Consider the following 16,827-nt stretch of genomic DNA (forward strand, 5'->3'; position numbering starts at 1 on the left):
AAGCCAAGTTGCAGGGAACCAGGCAGAGGGCCTTCTCGGTAGGTAGTGGCGCCCTCCTTGTGGAACGCCCTCCCAGCAGATGTCAAAGAGAAAAACAACTACCAGATTTTTAGAAGACATCTGAAGGCAGCCCTGTTTAGGGATGCATTTAATGTTTAATCGATTATTTTATTTTATTTTTCTGTTGGAAGCCGCCCAGAGTGGCTTGGGAAACAGCCAGATTTAGCGGGGTATAAATAAATTATTATTATTATTATTATTATTTTCCTGAGTGAGGAGTTGAACCCAGGTCTTACAGGCCCATATGCAACACTCTAAAGCACTACACTACACTAACTAAGGATGCCAGGGACAGAAGCTGGGAAGACCAGTGGGGTGAGGGGGGTTGCAAGACAGTGGGTCTCTGGGGATTTTTTTTCAGGGCAGGAGCAATTGCCTCCTGTGCTGGGGCACCAGGGTAATTGATGGCCTCCTGCTCTGGAAAGTGAATGAGGTGATAACAAGGCTTTCAAGTTGGTCGGTAGGTTGGTTTGACAGATATTGAGAAAAGTAATCCAGAAGATGATGGAAACTTGTTTCCTTTTCTTTGGTGGCATTCCTGAGTCGTGTACTGTTGTTGTTTCTTGTGAAGCTTACCTGCAATGTCGGATATTTCTTGTGGGTTCGGCTATGGGGGCAGTTAATATGAGTTCCTACCCCTCGAAATGTATCACGACGCTACTGCCTGGGACCTTCTGCATGGAACCCTTGAATTTATTCATTTTATCGATCACATTTTGGGGTAGGCATCCAATGGATCGCATATAGGGTTCAAAGGTTTTTTTTAAGATCAGCAAAAAATACAAAAATTCACAAGATCAGCAAAAATTCACAAGATCAGCAAAAAATACAAAAATTCAAAGCAGTTCCAAAACAATTGTACAATGAAAGGAAGCTGAAAACAACATACACTAAGCAGCAAATGATGCGAACTTAAAAAATTCAGAGTGCAAAGCAGACGCATTATGTAAAAACACATGTTGATAGCATGTGGTCTGCCGCTAATAGCTATGGTCTCGCCATTTCAACCAAAGCAGAAATTGCAACTGGGCATCAGAAGAGCATACACAGGATTCAGAGAACTGTGTAAAAAGAAGGGGAAGCCAGCCTCTTACAACGCCAAGGAGGCAATAAAAGGTTTATTCAAAATTAAAATCAAAATTAAAAATTTATAGTTCGGTTTTATGTTGCAGTTCTCCCCTCCTGCCCATTTGTAGCTTATTAAACTATTGAGTTAGACACACTATTAATTGCAACCATTTAGGACAGACTCCTACCCTGGGGGCCCATTCCGTTGCAGAATTGACCCAGAGGTAGACGAAGGTAGCTGCTTAAACGTCACCAAAAAGAACAGTGCAGAATTGGACACAGACCTGCATAAAGTGCAGCTGGTGCAAATTCAGAAATAAGAACTATAATTCAAATTGAGAGTGCGATACATCTCACAGAAGCAGGCAGGGCGACTTGTCTGCTGCCAGGTGCTGCTGCCAATGGTCAGCTTCAAACCCCCAAACCCTGCTCCCCCTTCTAGGGATCGTTCTCTTAGAAAGAAAGAAAGAAAGAAAGAAAGAAAGAAAGAAAGAAAGAAAGAAAGAAAGAAAGAAAGAAAGAAAGAAAGAAAGAAAGATCTGGACTGGATAGCTCTTGAAACAAGAGGACTCTTTCAAATCAAGGGCTGGCCCCTGTAAAGTAGGGCACATAGAATTGTAGACTTGGAAGGGACCCTGAGGATCATCTAGTCCAGTGTTTCTCAAACTTGGCCCTCCAGCTGTTTTGGGACTACAATTCCCATCATCCCTGACCACTGGTCCTGCTAGCTAGGGATGTTGGGAGTTGTGGTCCAAAACCACCTGGAGACCCAAGTTTGGAAAACACTGATCTATTCCGATTCCCCACAATGCAAGAATATGCCGCTGCCCCATATGGGGATCAAACCTGCGACCTTGGTGTTTATCAGCACCATGCTCTAACCAACTGAGCTATCCAGTTGTTAGTAGCCGGCCTAAAGTAGAAACCTACCACATAGTAGTCCTAGGACGAGCTTCCCTAACTTGCCCTCCAGCTGTTGTTGGACTGCATCATCCCCAGCCATCATCCCTAGCCATTGGTTATGCAGGTTGAGACTCATGGGTGCTGGAGTCTCACAACATTTGGAGGATTGCAGATTAGGAAAGGCTGTCGTAAGATCCCTGCAAATATTGTAGTAAACAATGCCTCCGAATTTCAGCACTAGCCATTTCCAGTCTTCTTCCTCTGTGAGCAAAAAGGAGGTGGAACATAACATATTCCAAAAAAATCTATTGGTTTTTGTTTCATTTTGTTTTTTTTGCCACTGGGTTTTTGCTTTTGTTTTGTCCTAATGAACGTAAAGTGTTAGGGTGAAAAATGTCCTGGCTGGGTTGGAATGAGGGGAATCGAACAAAAGCTGATCTGGACAAGCAGACGACATGATGTATAGCTCAGTCGGTAGAAGCATGAGACTGTGGGTTCAAGTCTCACATTGGACAAAAGGTTCCTGCATTGCAGGGGGTTGGACTAGATGAACCCTCCTGGTCCCTTCCAACGCTACGATTCTGTAATTCTACCATTAGGGCCATGGCTCAGCGGTACAGCATCTCAGTTAGGACTCAAGAGAGAGAGAGAGAAAACCCTGGCTGAAGCCCCAGAGAAACACTTCCCATCAGCGTAGAGACAATATTCAGCTATATGGACCAATGGTCTGTCTCGGTGTGTTCCTATACAGTAGAATTTGACTTGGGCTTGTAAAAAGTCCCTCAAACCATCTGTGCTGAGTTACTGTAGTTTTGTTGTTACGTTGCGGCTGTGCAGGACAGCTATTCTAAGGACAACCTTGGCTTGTCGATGGCTGCAGTGCCTCAGGCCGCAAAAGGTATTGGACTCTGCCCTGTGCAGAAAGGTGTACTGTCATCAAAATGTTCTCGGGAACTCCTTATTTGATTCTGTAATAGCAACATATAAAAGAAAAGAGCCTGATTTCTGCCTGGTGCAGCCCATAATGAGAGAATTTGTGTTTCTGCTTCGTTTAGCAGCAGATAAAACTCCTTTGACAGCTCCGCGTCTACAGGCAGAAGTTGTTTTGGGGGAAGCGCCCGTAGATTAACTTGATATGGGCTGCTGTTAAGGAGCACACAGGGGCCAGTGAAGGCAGTCAGGGTGGCCACGGAGCAGGCTTGAGCTGCATCTCATCCGATTGGAAGCGATGCTTGCAATCTCCAGGGGATTCTCTCTCGCCTTGCTTCATGCTATCCACCTTCTGCATCTTGGGCCCAAAGTGCAGAATGCTGTAGAAGGAGAATCATCAGCAGCGCAGATGCAGTGCAGCAAGAAAGTGAATCCAGCAAAGAGGCCGATGTCACAAATTATTATTATTATTACTTTCTTTATTATCATTTTGATTTATTAACCACCTTTCGCCATAAGGTCCCAGGGCGGGTCACAGCAGCGCAAACTTCCTTAAACCCTCTGAAAGCTTATTCCACAATAAGCTCGCTAGTCCTCTTTTTTTCAGGCGGGATTGAAACACACGCTGAGAAATTTAGGTCCCGTGCAAGTAAAGTGAATTCAAGCACCCTGTCACCCAAGCACAAGAAAAGCACTTAAAACAACAGCAACCGGACTTTTTGCTGTTTAGAAAGTGACTGGAAGTCCTCTGAAAGGTGTGGAACGAACTAATGAATTAATGAGGCGAGAGGTGTAATTCCCCAGGATGAATGCAGAATAAACATTCGCCGTGGTATAACTTCCCCGCATACCAATTGGAACAAATACTCAGTAAAGACCAGATCTAACATCTGTGGATGTTTTGTACAGTACAAGCAAATCAGGAAGAATGTCAGCCTGGAGGAGCCTTTAAGGGGATACAACTCTCCAGTTTTTTCGATGGAGGAGCCCCTCATTTTGTGCAGGTCTTCTTTAGAGAGCCAGTGTGGTGTAGTGGTTAAGAGCGGTAGACTCGTAATCTGGGGAACCGGGTTCTCGTCTCCGCTCCTCCACATGCAGCTGCTGAGTGACCTAGGGCTAGTCACACTTCTCTGAAGTCTCTCAGCCCCACTCACCTCACAGAGTGTTTGTTGTGGGCAAGGAAGGGAAAGGAGAATGTTAGCCGCTTTGAGACTCCTTAGGGTAGTAATAAAGTGGGATATCAAATCCAAACTCTTCCTCTTCTTCTTCTTCTTCTTCTTCTTCTTCTTCTTCTTCTTCTTCTTCTTCTTCTTCTTCTTCTTCTTCTTCTTCTTCTTCTTCTTCTGACCAAAATAGACACGATGCTAGGTTATCGGAAGTGTTAGCCTCTTACAGGGATAAGGAAGGAGTGCTGTGGCACACTAACAAATTTGTTGAGGCATCGTAAGGTTTAATGGATCGCGCTCTATTTCATCAGCTGCATGTAGCATTATACGGAGTTGTGTGGTGTTGTAAACAGTGAGGTCTGGAGGGAAAGACATGTAGGAAAGTACCGACTGTGATCATCGGGTTATTAGCCATTGACACCCCCACAAAATATAGTTATTACACAGATGTCATAGCATTGGAAAGCCAATTATAGGCAACTCCCCTTTTGAGTGGACTTAACCGTCCAGGGGTCCTTTAAATTTACCTTTACGTTCTGATGCTCTGTGCATCTGTAAGTGAAATTATGTATACTGGGAACACCATTGAAAAAGCCTGCAAACACCCTCCAAACCTCCTTGCTCCAACTCTCCACAAACCTCAAAGGTCAGTGCAAAGGCTCCTGGGATTGCACTCGCAAAGGCTTGTGGGATTGCTAGAGACTGTTTTCACACTTCCGGGTTTGTGGTAATGGTCGCGTGCATGTTCATAGGTGCCTTGAATGTGCATAAATGGCGAGTTGCCTGTAGTTATATGTTTTTTTAATTAATCATCTGTTGTGCCAATTCAGTCCAACACGAGATAGCACTGAACCTCTTTGATGAACTGTATTTCATCAGTTCCACAAAATTCCCTCTTCTATACAACTCGTAAAGACGTAGGAGCGCTGTTTCCCACCCCCACCTGCGTGGGGATGAACTACAACTCCCATGATCCATGATGGTTGGCCATGCTGGCTGGGGTGAATGACAGCTGCTGCCCAGCTGCATTTGCAGGGAGAGGGGCCACAAGTTTCTCAACCCTTCCCTTGAATAAAGAGCACAGGAGTGGTTCCTCTCACACAGCCCTGGCTCTTGGCTTTACACAGGAAGGGCTAAAAATGCTTCCTGTTCAGGCTGGGCCTTTGCCTGGGGTGTGGGAAATGTCCTCCCCAACCCACCCACCGAGTTTCACCTGATGGCTACCTATTGCCCAGCTATGAGAAAAAGACGAATCAAGTGTGATGCATTTAAAGCAATATCATGCCACTTTAAACAGTCACGGCCTCCCTCAGAGAATCCTGGGGCGTGTGGTTTGTTAACTAGGCTGAGAGTTGCTAAGACGCCCCTATTCCTCTCAATTCTCTGCAAGGGACTCTGGGAATCGTAGTTCTGTGAGGAGACGAGGGGTCTCCCAAGAAGTCTCAGCACCCTTACCAAACTACAGCTCCCAGGATTCTTTGGGGGGGAAGCTGCAACTGTTCATAATATGGCTTCAAATATGCAATGGTGCAGACAGGGATTAAGGATCAAAGTTATGAGCCTGGGATTTGAGCCACAATTCCCAGAGTCCCCTGGGTTTGTTTTTTTATATAAAAAGGTAAAGGACCCCCTGGACAGTTAAGTCCAGTCAAAGGCGACTCTGGAGTTGCGGCGCTCATCTCACTTTCAGGCCGAGGGAGCCGGAGTTTGTCCACAGACAGCTTTCCGGGTCATGTGGCCAGCAGGACTAAACCGCATCTGGCACAACAGGACCATTTCCCTTCCCTCTGCAGCAATGCCTGTTTATCTACTTGCACTGGTGTGCTTTCGAACTGCTAGGTTGGCAGGAGCTGGGACAGAGCAACATGAGCTCACCCCGTCACGTGGATTCGAACTGCCACCTTCCGATCAGCAACTCCAAGAGGCACAGTGGTTTAGACCACAGCGCCACCTGCTCTCAGTAATCCCCTGGGAAGAGGGATCGACTGCTAAGCCACCCTAGTGCAGATGGTGCCTGACACAGCTGCCCCGCTGGAATTATTGAAATGAATGGATGGATGCTGCTGGTCAGGGTGGGGAGCCCACAGAAAGTGCAGCGTCGCCAGCCCCAGCCCAGCCTTGATATCCAGCTTCCTTGGGCTGTCCTTTTGTGGGAGGTCAAAGCATCTGCCCTAAAGCTGCATAACAGCGTGTCAATTTAGTATACGTTGGGAGCTGAGGGGGGAGACGAATGTCGCCCTGAGAGCAGGCACCATGGCAGGCAGGATACACTCGGCATCGAAAGCCTCCCGACTTCTGTTCCATGGAAACCTCAGATCTGTACTCAGAATGAATTATGCAACTCGGGTACATCTGCATATATCCAGTTTGGCTACATAATTCATTCGGTTTCTAAGATTAACAGTTTCAAAGAATGGGAAAGTTTTCAGCAAGGGCGGGGGGGGGGGACGACAGAGAGTGCAAGGAGATGAGAGGATGGCTCGTGGGGAAAAGGCATGAAAGAGAGATGTACTCCCCACCCCCCGCATCTGGTTTGCCAGACTGCACCCACACCACAGCCAAGGGTTCCCAAGCTTTTCTAACCCACCAGGATGGCTAGCGTTTCTAATCAACCATAAGGGCTAGCAAACTTGCTTTTTTTTAAAAAAAACAGGTTTCCAATCTTTTCTAACCAACCATTGGCATCTTGCTTCTTCTTCTTCTTCTTCTTTTTAAATGAAAGAGTTCACAAGCTCTGTATTAAATGTGTGATTCTGTGTACAGTAAGCCCACAATTTACACAGGGGTTACGTTCCGGGGATCATGCCTAAAGCAAAAATCACATATAATCACTTTGGGTTCAACGGTGGGTGGGATTGCCAAAGCCTTCCCCCCCCCCCCGGACGTCCACCCCTTTCCTGCCCCTGTATTATTTCTTTTTGGGATGCGGGTGGTGCTGTGGTCTAAGCCACTGAGCCTCTTGGGCTTGCCGATCAGAAGGTTGACGGTTCGAATCTGCGCGACGGAGTGAGCTCCCATTTCTCTGTACCAGCTCCTGCTAACCTAGCAGTTGAGAAAGCACGGCAGTGCAAGTAGATCAGGGGTAAAGCTAAAGGGACCCCTGACCATTAGGTCCAGTCGTGACCAACTCTGGGGTTGCGGCGCTCATCTCGCGTTATTGGCCGAGTGTTAGGTTAGAGCCGATAAGTGAGGAGGCTCAGCTGTCGGACTTGGCTGATAGCCCGGAACTGGAAGGGAGGCATGTTTTGATAAGGGCTGAGGAACTGGCTGGGAGGGGTGAGCAAATGCCAGAAGCTCATCAAACCTCAGAAGAGAGTTTGTCCGAGCCTGTTCCTGGGTCTTTAAGGTTAAAAGAACGCAGGAGGGGAGGGTTACAGGATAAGAGGAAATTGCAATACAGACGGAAGCAGAGGGAGGTGTTTGAGCGTAGGGTTAAAAGGAGACGGAATCACGCTAGAGAGCTAGATGAGTCATCATCTGATTAACTAGTGGCCTTGAGCATGATGTGGCAGTCTGCCTTTGTTTTTTCTATTTGGAATAAATTTCACTATTCACAAAAAGACTGTGTACTAGCCATTGCTGTTGCTCACAGCATGACTCATCTAACTTGCTGCTGAAGAGGAAGCACGTAGTTTTAAGCAAGAATGGAAGAGAAGGAACCGGCTGGGGATTTATCAGCAACAGCACCAGCAACAGCAATGGAGATGAAGGTAGAAGATACTACTCAGGCGCTTTGGGCAGAGAACCAAGAGTTAAAGGCAAGATTAGCGCGGCTGGAAGGAGTGACCTCAGAACAAGCAAGACAGCTCTCTGATTTATCTGGAAGGCAAGTGGCAAAGAATTTAGTTCCCCTTCCCCCACGTTTTAGTGGGAGCAGTGCAGAGTATGATTCCTTTCGGGCTTCCTGCTTGTATTATTTAAGGCTTAAGGGAGAAGAATACAGAGATGATGATGCCAGAGTGGCCCTGGTGGTGGGGCTTTTGGAAGGGAAGGCGCGGCAGTGTATTGCCCCTTACCTAATGTCTAATGACCGAGTGCTCACCAATTTATCAGCCTTCTTGAAGCTTTTGGATAGCATGTTCAGGAATCCTGCACAAGAGGCAGAGTGGGAACAGGAGTTCTTGAGCCTCAAGCAAGGAAAGGGAACTGTAGCGCAGTACTGGTCCTCTTTTGTGAGGCTTGCTAGACAACTGGGCTGGGAAGGAAAGGCCTTGGTTGGATTGTTTAAGGCGGGACTCAGTGAAGAGATTCGGCTGGAGTTGGCAAAAAATCCCAGGGTGAATACCTTGGAAGAGGTGGCACAAGTCGCCTTACAACTAGACCTGAGGTTCCAATCGCTGGACAAGTTGCGTAGGAGCCAAGGAAGGTCAGAGAGCCACAGGACATTTGTGCCCTTAGAGACTCCGGAATCACGAAGGGTGGAGGAAGAGGTACCCATGCAACGTAGTTCTATCAGAAGGGGTAAAGCACCTAGTATTACACACGCTGAGAGAGAGAGAAGGTGGAGAGAGCGGTTGTGTTTTACCTGTGGCTCCCCCAATCACGTGGCTCGTCAGTGTACTGTGGGAAGAAACCGAGGTGCGCTGTCTGGCACAAATGTAACAACACCTGGAGAGGTCAGAGTGGAGCAGTCGGGAAACGAGATGACCCAGCCCGTTCTGGAGGCCTCGGGTTGGGAGGAAAGAGACCTGAAGGGCTTCCACCTGGACCGATCTTACCAGTAATTACAGCAGTCGCAACGCTACGACTCCCCGATGGAAGGAGCGAGTGTGTGGAAGTTCTTATTGATTCTGGAGCCTCGACTGATTTCATAGATGTGGACTTGGTGAGTAAGTTGGGAATAGAGACACAATCATTGGAAGAACCTTTAGAAGTAAGAACTATTGATGGTAGGGTGTTACTGTCTGGCTGTGTGTCAGAGGCCACGATGCCAATTGGTCTAGAACTGCCGGGACACCGAGAGGTCATTGCATTCCATATCACCAGGTTGAACTCCTACCCCGTGATTTTGGGGATGAGCTGGCTATCCCGTCATGATCCGATGATCTCCTGGGGCCAGAGATCGATTACCTTTTCGTCGGTGTATTGCCGACTTCATTGTTTGGGAATCAGGGCGGAGAGGAATGGTGAGGCCAACGGTACGACAGACTGTGGTCCTCTCACTGGAGAAGAGAGTCAAATACCCCCGCAGTATAAGTCTTTTAGGGACGTATTCTGCGAGAAGGAGGCAGATCGGCTACCACCGCATCGCCAGTACGATTGCAAAATAGATCTGGTGCCAGGGGCCGAGATACCCGCCAGTCGTATATACTCAATGTCAGAAGCGGAGTTGGTAGAATTGAGGGAGTTCCTGCGAAAAAATTTGGAACGGGGTTTCATACGGCCTACCAAGACTCCGGGAGGAGCTCCAATTTTCTTTGTGGATAAGAAGAACTCTTCTGAGAAAAGACTTGTAGTTGATTATAGAAAGATCAACCAGCGCATGATTCCCAGTCGTTACCCGTTGCCGCGAATTGGGGATTTACTGGAGAGATTGCGGTCGGCTAAAATTTTTACGAAACTGGACTTGAGGGGGGCATATAATTTGATACGAGTAAGAGAGGGGGATGAATGGAAGACGGCCTTTAACACCAGGTACGGGACCTTTGAATACCTTGTGATGCCGTTTGGCTTACAGTCGGGCACGGCCACCTTTCAGGCATTTATTAATTACGTGCTGTCCGACCTGTTGGATCGTTCTGTCCTCGCTTATTTAGATGACCTATTAATCTATTCGGAGAGTCTGGAAGAACACGTACAACACGTGAAGGAAGTGTTAGAGCGTCTAAGAGATCACCGATTGTACGCTAAGTTGGAGAAATGCCATTTTCACGTAACGGAAGTAGAGTTCTTAGGCTACAGAATCACCCCAGAGGGGGTGCACATGGACCCAGCAAAGGTACAGGCAGTAGTGTCATGGCAAAGACCCAAGACTCGAAAGGATGTACAAAGATTCTTGGGGTTTGCCAATTATTATCGGAAGTTTATACCAAGGTATTCAGGACTTACAGCACCGATAACAGATTGTTTGAAAGGCAAAAAAGCGTTTCAATGGACTCAGGAAGCCCAGAGGGCTTTTGAGAGGCTTAAGAACTTGTTTGTGGAGGAAAGATACTTGGTTCACCCGGACCCGTACAAGCCGATGGTCGTGGAAACAGATGCATCAGACAAAGGGATTGGGGCGGTGCTTCTCCAGGAAGATGACAAAGGGGAACTGAGACCATGCGCCTTTCACTCAAGGAAGTTAAACTCTTCAGAACAAAATTATACTATATGGGAGAGAGAGTTGTTGGCAATAAAGGATTCTCTACAAACATGGCGGCATTTCTTGGAGGGGGCGCAGCATCAAGTGGAGGTATGCACTGATCATAAAAACCTGGAGTACTGGCAGACGGCTCGTCACTTGAACCAACGACAGATTAGGTGGGCGCAATTCTTCGCCAGGTTCAATTTCCGGATAAAGTATGTGTCTAGTGCTCAGAACCAGGGGGCGGATGCATTGTCCCGAAAACCGGAGTATTCCGGAATAGAGACCGGGTCAGAACGGAGATTGATCCTGAGCCCCGAACAACTGCAGCTAGCAACAATGACAGCACTAGAACGGTCAGACTTTCTGCAACAAACGCAGGAGGATGGGTTCGCTAGAGAGAAGAGGAAGGCAATACGAAAGGGGGAAGTCCAGGTGAAGGAGTTTACTGAGAGAGGAGGGCTGCTGTACAAGGGAGAGGCTCTCTATGTGCCCGAAGGAGAACTTCGTGCTAGGGTGCTGAGACAATGCCATGACAGTCCAACAGCAGGACATTTTGGGCAGTGGAAGACGGAACGTCTGGTATCAAGGGATTTTTGGTGGCCACGGATGCAGGAGGAGGTCAAGGAGTATGTCCGAGCATGTGAAGTGTGCCAACAGGCCAAAAGACCTCGCGAAACACCAGCCGGGCTTCTTCAACCACTGCCCACGCCACAAGCGCCGTGGGAAGGTATTGCTATGGACTTTATCACTGATTTGCCCGAGTCGCAGAAGCAGACAGTGGTTTGGGTGGTAGTAGATCTGTTCTCCAAGATGGCACATTTTGTTCCTTGCAAGAAATTACCATCAGCACAGGAGACCGCTCAACTCTTCATAGAACATGTGTTTAAATTACATGGATTGCCACAGAAGATTGTGTCAGATAGGGGAACGCAATTTACCTCTCAGTTTTGGAGGCGACTGATGCAACTGCTGAAAGTGGAGGTGTGCCTCTCTTCGGCTCGGCACCCTCAGACAAACGGGGAGGCCGAACGGACGAATGCGACGTTGCAACAGTACCTACGTTGTTACGTGAATTATCAACAGGATGACTGGGTTGGGAAACTAGCGTTGGCTGAGTTCGCTTATAATAATGCCGTACACACTTCTACACAGCAGACGCCATTTTTTGCCTGCCATGGGCGACATCCACGGATGTTTCCGGGTCAGGGGGACAGTCTGGCAGTGCCTGCAGCTGAACAGTTCGCAGAAGAAATGGAATCGCTGCACAGTATTCTGAGGGAACAGCTAGAAAAGGCGAAGGCTCAGTATAAGGCCGAAGCTGATAAACACCGACAAGTGGGCAAGGAGATACGGGTAGGGGACCAAGTTTGGCTATCCACTAAAGATTGGCCGAGCAAGGGACGTTGTAGGAAGTTACTGCCGCAACGGGTAGGGCCATTCGAAGTGTTGGAACAAATTAATCCTGTTTCGTATAAGTTACGCTTACCGGCTTCAATGAAGATGTACCCGGTGTTCCATCGATCACTCCTATCTCCAGTAACGCCAAGACACCAGTATCAGAAGAGGAAGGAGCCACCACCCTTGCCCATCTGGGTGGAGGGTGAACCGGAATATGAAGTGGTTGAGCTATTAGACTCTCGTAGAAGAGGCAGGGGGGTACAGTATTTGGTGGCTTGGAAAGGGTACGGACCAGAGGAGAACTCGTGGGTGAATGCGAGCGATATACATGCATCCAGGCTGCAGAGAGAGTTTCACCGTAGGTACCCTAATAAACCCAAACCCCCGGGTTGGGTAGAGGAGCAGGCAGAACAGGCAGATTGGGAAGCTGAAATGAATGGTGGGTCTGAAGAGGAGGAAGAAATAGAAGAGCCGCAACCGGGTTGCAGTTATTGGGGAAGTGAAGAGGGAGAATGGTGGGGGGTATCTCATAACGCCCCAAGTAAGGAAGTACGAAGGCAGGAGGAAGGAGAAGAGGCCCCTAGAGGGGGGGATGATGTTAGGTTAGAGCCGATAAGTGAGGAGGCTCAGCTGTCGGACTTGGCTGATAGCCCGGAACTGGAAGGGAGGCATGTTTTGATAAGGGCTGAGGAACTGGCTGGGAGGGGTGAGCAAATGCCAGAAGCTCATCAAACCTCAGAAGAGAGTTTGTCCGAGCCTGTTCCTGGGTCTTTAAGGTTAAAAGAACGCAGGAGGGGAGGGTTACAGGATAAGAGGAAATTGCAATACAGACGGAAGCAGAGGGAGGTGTTTGAGCGTAGGGTTAAAAGGAGACGGAATCACGCTAGAGAGCTAGATGAGTCATCATCTGATTAACTAGTGGCCTTGAGCATGATGTGGCAGTCTGCCTTTGTTTTTTCTATTTGGAATAAATTTCACTATTCACAAAAAGACTGTGTACTAGCCATTGCTGTTGCTCACAGCCGAGGGAGCCGGCGTACAGCTTCCAGGTCATGTGGCCAGCATGACTAAGCCGCTTCTACCGAACCAAAGCAGCGCACAGAAACACCGCTTACCTTCCTGCTGTAGTGGTACCTATTTATCTACTTGCACTTTGACGAGACCCGGGTGGCGCTGTGGGTTAAACGACAGAGCCTAGGGCTCCCGTTGCTCAGTCCCAGCTCCTGCCAACCTAGATCAGGGGTAGTCAACCTTTTTATACCTACCACCCACTAGTGCATCTTTCTTGGTGGTGAAATTTCCTTACAGCCCACCAGTGCTCGATGGAAGGAAGATTCAGCTCGTGCCGTAGAACCCCCTACCGCCCACCTAGAATCCTGAAACGTCCACTAGTGGGTGGTAGGGACCAGGTTGACAACCCCTGGAGTAGATAAATAGGTAATGCTGCAGCGGGAAGGTAAACGGCGTTTCCGTGCGCTCTGGCTTCCATCACGGTGTTCCGTTGCACCAGAAGTGGTTTAGTCATGCTGGCCACGTGACCCGGAAGCTATCTGCAGACAAACACCGGCTCCCTCGGCCTGAAAGCGAGATGAGCACCGCAACCCCATAGTCGCCTTTGACTGGACTTAACCACCCAGGGGTCCTTTACCTTTTACCGGTATTAGTTCTTTCTACATTTTTTTGCCACGTGTGCAAAGCAGAATGCACACAAGTTAAATGTGCGTAAGTTGCAGGCTTACATAGAACAGGAAACTGATAACTTTTGTTTGGCTTGAATGTTCCCATTTGTCCATCACTTCAGAGATTGGAGTGGTCTATGTATAATTACCTAAAATTCTGCCCCTGACCTCTACAATCGCCCCACTGGGACTGTATTGATTTTGATTGATTTAGGGGGGCAGCCCTCCCCTCTTGACTATGCCTATGCCCTAAGACCCCTGCACATGTTCAAAATAATCTTCCTTCTTGACTAGAACCTTAAGGAAGCTTTGCTTATGTTATTTTCAGGGGGAATAGTTTAAAAAAAACCCGAATAATTACAATAATGAAGAAGATAATCAATTAGCTGGAAGCTTGCCCAAACATAGGGAGCTGCCTTAGATTGGGACAGACTTCTGGTATTGTCAACACGGGCTGGCAGCAGCAGCTTTCTGAATGGTATATGTCTGTGACCAAGCGAGAGAGATTTAAATTTCAGTTGCTTATTCGAGTTGTTTGCAGAGTTCTGGGCTGAATACAGAACTGCTGGGTTTTCTCACCCAGTTGGAGTCAGATCTGTGACAAGAGCCTGGCTGTTAATTGTACTTAAACCTCAGTTGAAGTGTCCTAGCAACAGAGGGGAAGGGATTCTGCATCCAATAAGGGCACAAGGTCTCGCCACGAGGGGGGCCTGTAGGTAGGCCCACCTTGCCCCCTCATCTTCCTTGTTTTCCTTCTCAGGTCTACTGCTCAGAAATTCCTCCCTGAGGATTTTCTCGGGGGCAGAGAGGGCTGTGAATCGGCTCTTTCCTCCTCTCTCCAGCACGAAGCTGGGACTGACTACAGATTTGATTGCCTCTTTTAATGATCTTAATTCAGATGCATTAATAAAGCTAACAACACAAGAGAAGGGAAGCGGCTGAGAACGCTCAAGGTGACTTTGCTGTCGGGGGAAACAGAAGGGAAGGGAACGAATCCCAGGCTCATGACTTTGATCCTTAAGCCCTGTCTGCACCATTGCATATTTGAAGCCGTATTATGAACAGTCGTGGCTCCCCCCCCCCAAGGAATCCTGGGAGCTGTAGTTTGGTAAGGGTGCTGAGACTTCTTGGCAGACCCCCGTCTCCTCACAGAACTACAATTCCCAGAGTCCCTTGCAGAGAATTGAGAGGAATAGGGGTCTCTTAGCAGCCCTCTGTACCCTTAACATGCCACACTTCCCATGATTCCTTGTGGGGGAGCCATGACTGTTTAAAGTGGCATGATACTGCTTTAGAAGCATAGTGTAGATGGGACCTCTACCCCCCCTCTTTCTCACACACACACACAGCCCACTTCGCTTCACTTCACTTCACGTTCCGGCCTTTCTCTATTTCCAAACTCACATTCTTATCTTTCTTTCTACCCCTTTGCTTATCGATTTCCCCAGGAACCTGTTGGACATGGATACTTTCTCAAAGTCTGATCCTGGTAAGTGTGCCAAGCTGTCAATATTTGGTTAGGGGGGTGGGGTGGGCGGCAGTATGTCACTGTCGTCAGTGGGAGGTGACGGATCTAGTCAAAAAGCTAAAAGAAGATTTGTCAAGTAAGTAGGTTGGCTGCTATAATACTATTTGCTTCACCACCTGGGCAGCACGGAGGGACAGGAAGATATTCTTGTCCACCTCAAAGCGCTACTGAAGTGAAGTAAAATAATGGCAGCGCTTACAGAACAATTAAAGCATTTGCAATAGCAATAATATCTTACTTGTTTATCGCACTACGAGAAAGCAGAAAATTGGCTTGAGCCTTAGAAACGGCCGGTGGAAGGTGGCCCATGAGGGCGGAAGGGGCACTGCCCCATCAACCTTCAGCCTGCCCTCAACCAACCCCACCTGCCTGCTTTCATATTCACAGACAATCAGGGGGCGGCTGTGCCTACCGTTGGCTCTGGCTCCCCCTACTGGTGGCCTCCCTGCCTTCCGCCCAACCAGCCCCCACTAGTCCCCAGCAACCACTAGATGCTGCCCAATTAAATCTCGCCGCTGCTGAAAATGGATTCTAACGCCTTCACATCTGTCGTGGGGCTTTTTTCCTAATATAGCTAATGGGGAAAACCTCGTTCTCATCAGAATTAATCCTCCTCAAATGGACAATGGGTAGACAGGCAGACAGCTCATTATGCCTGCAAGCCTGGAACATTTCTCATGCCGTGAGGTTCCCCCCATTGCTTAAATGCCAACTTCTCGTCTCATAGCCTGCTTTTTCTCCCGTCTCTTGTCTACAAGAACTGAGGCTGCAATCTTTCATGGCACTCACCTGGGAATGGGTTCCATTGAGCTCAGTGGGGATTACTCCTGTCAGAGATGGCTGCGGCTACTCTTGAGTAAAGACGCTCCACTCCGTCTTGTCTTTCAGGGTTTTATTGTGCATGCTATTTACAGTGCAAGAACATCAGCAAACATGACTGCTCAGTCTGTGTCAGAACCCCGCAATGGCTTCCTGCGGGTTTTCGCCCAGCATAAAAGCCTGGCTCTACGGGTGGGCAAGCACCTCAATTCAGGCGTCGGAGGGAAGGGTTCCTGGCTGCCCTGTGTCCGAAAGCCTTCCTTGCTCCTCCTCCCCTATCCCTCTTTCGGAGGTGCTGGGGCTCTGGTACATGAGACAGACAGCCCTCTCTCCACTCTGCTAACTTCCTCATTCCTTTCTCCTGATTCGCTGCTGGGCGAGGAGCTGGTGAGGATGATTGGTGCTCCTGAGTAGACATATAGCAGATGTGACCTATAAAATAGGAAACTGTTGCACCCTTGGTACACCCATCTCTGTATTGTCTACGTGCAGGCACGTCCAACAGGTAGATCGTGATCTACCGGTAGATCACTGGACATCTGTGGTAGATCACTGGTAGATCACTGGCTCCCCCCCCCAAAGCAGCTCAACAACTTTAGCTCCCCTAAAAAAAAAGCTTAACATTTTTGCCTTGCACCCCCCAAAAATGTGGCTTTCCTCCTCCCTAAAAGAAGGTCAACAACTTTGACCTGAACCCCACAAAATAGGGCTTTCCTCTTCCCTAAAAAGCTCAACAACCTTGACCTGAACCCCCCCAAAAGGGGGTAGATCACTGCCAGTTTTTAACTCTGTGAGTAGATCGCAGTCTTTTGGGAGTTGGCCACCCCTGGGATGGAGACCCATGGCTGGCCAGGAGCAGCTCTCTGGGGTTTCAAACAGGAGACTTCCCGAGCTCTACTTAGAATCATAGAATTGGAGAGCTGGAAAAGAGCCGTAGGGTCATCTAGTCCAACCTCCTGCAATGCAGGAATCTCAATTAAAGCATCC

General features: G+C 48.3%; 1 protein-coding gene across 1 annotated transcript in view; it reads left to right on the plus strand.

Moving 5' to 3' along the window:
* CPNE9 (copine family member 9) overlaps positions 1 to 16,827 on the plus strand; it is a 60,870-nt gene that overhangs the window by 4,034 nt on the left and 40,009 nt on the right. The window contains exon 2 of the mRNA XM_060270959.1: positions 14,942 to 14,982. Coding sequence (XP_060126942.1) covers positions 14,942 to 14,982 — 41 coding nt within the window. The remainder of the gene's footprint in view (positions 1 to 14,941; positions 14,983 to 16,827) is intronic.

The sequence above is a fragment of the Zootoca vivipara genome, chromosome 2 (genome assembly GCF_963506605.1).
Source record: "Zootoca vivipara chromosome 2, rZooViv1.1, whole genome shotgun sequence".
NCBI classification, from domain to species: domain Eukaryota; kingdom Metazoa; phylum Chordata; class Lepidosauria; order Squamata; family Lacertidae; genus Zootoca; species Zootoca vivipara.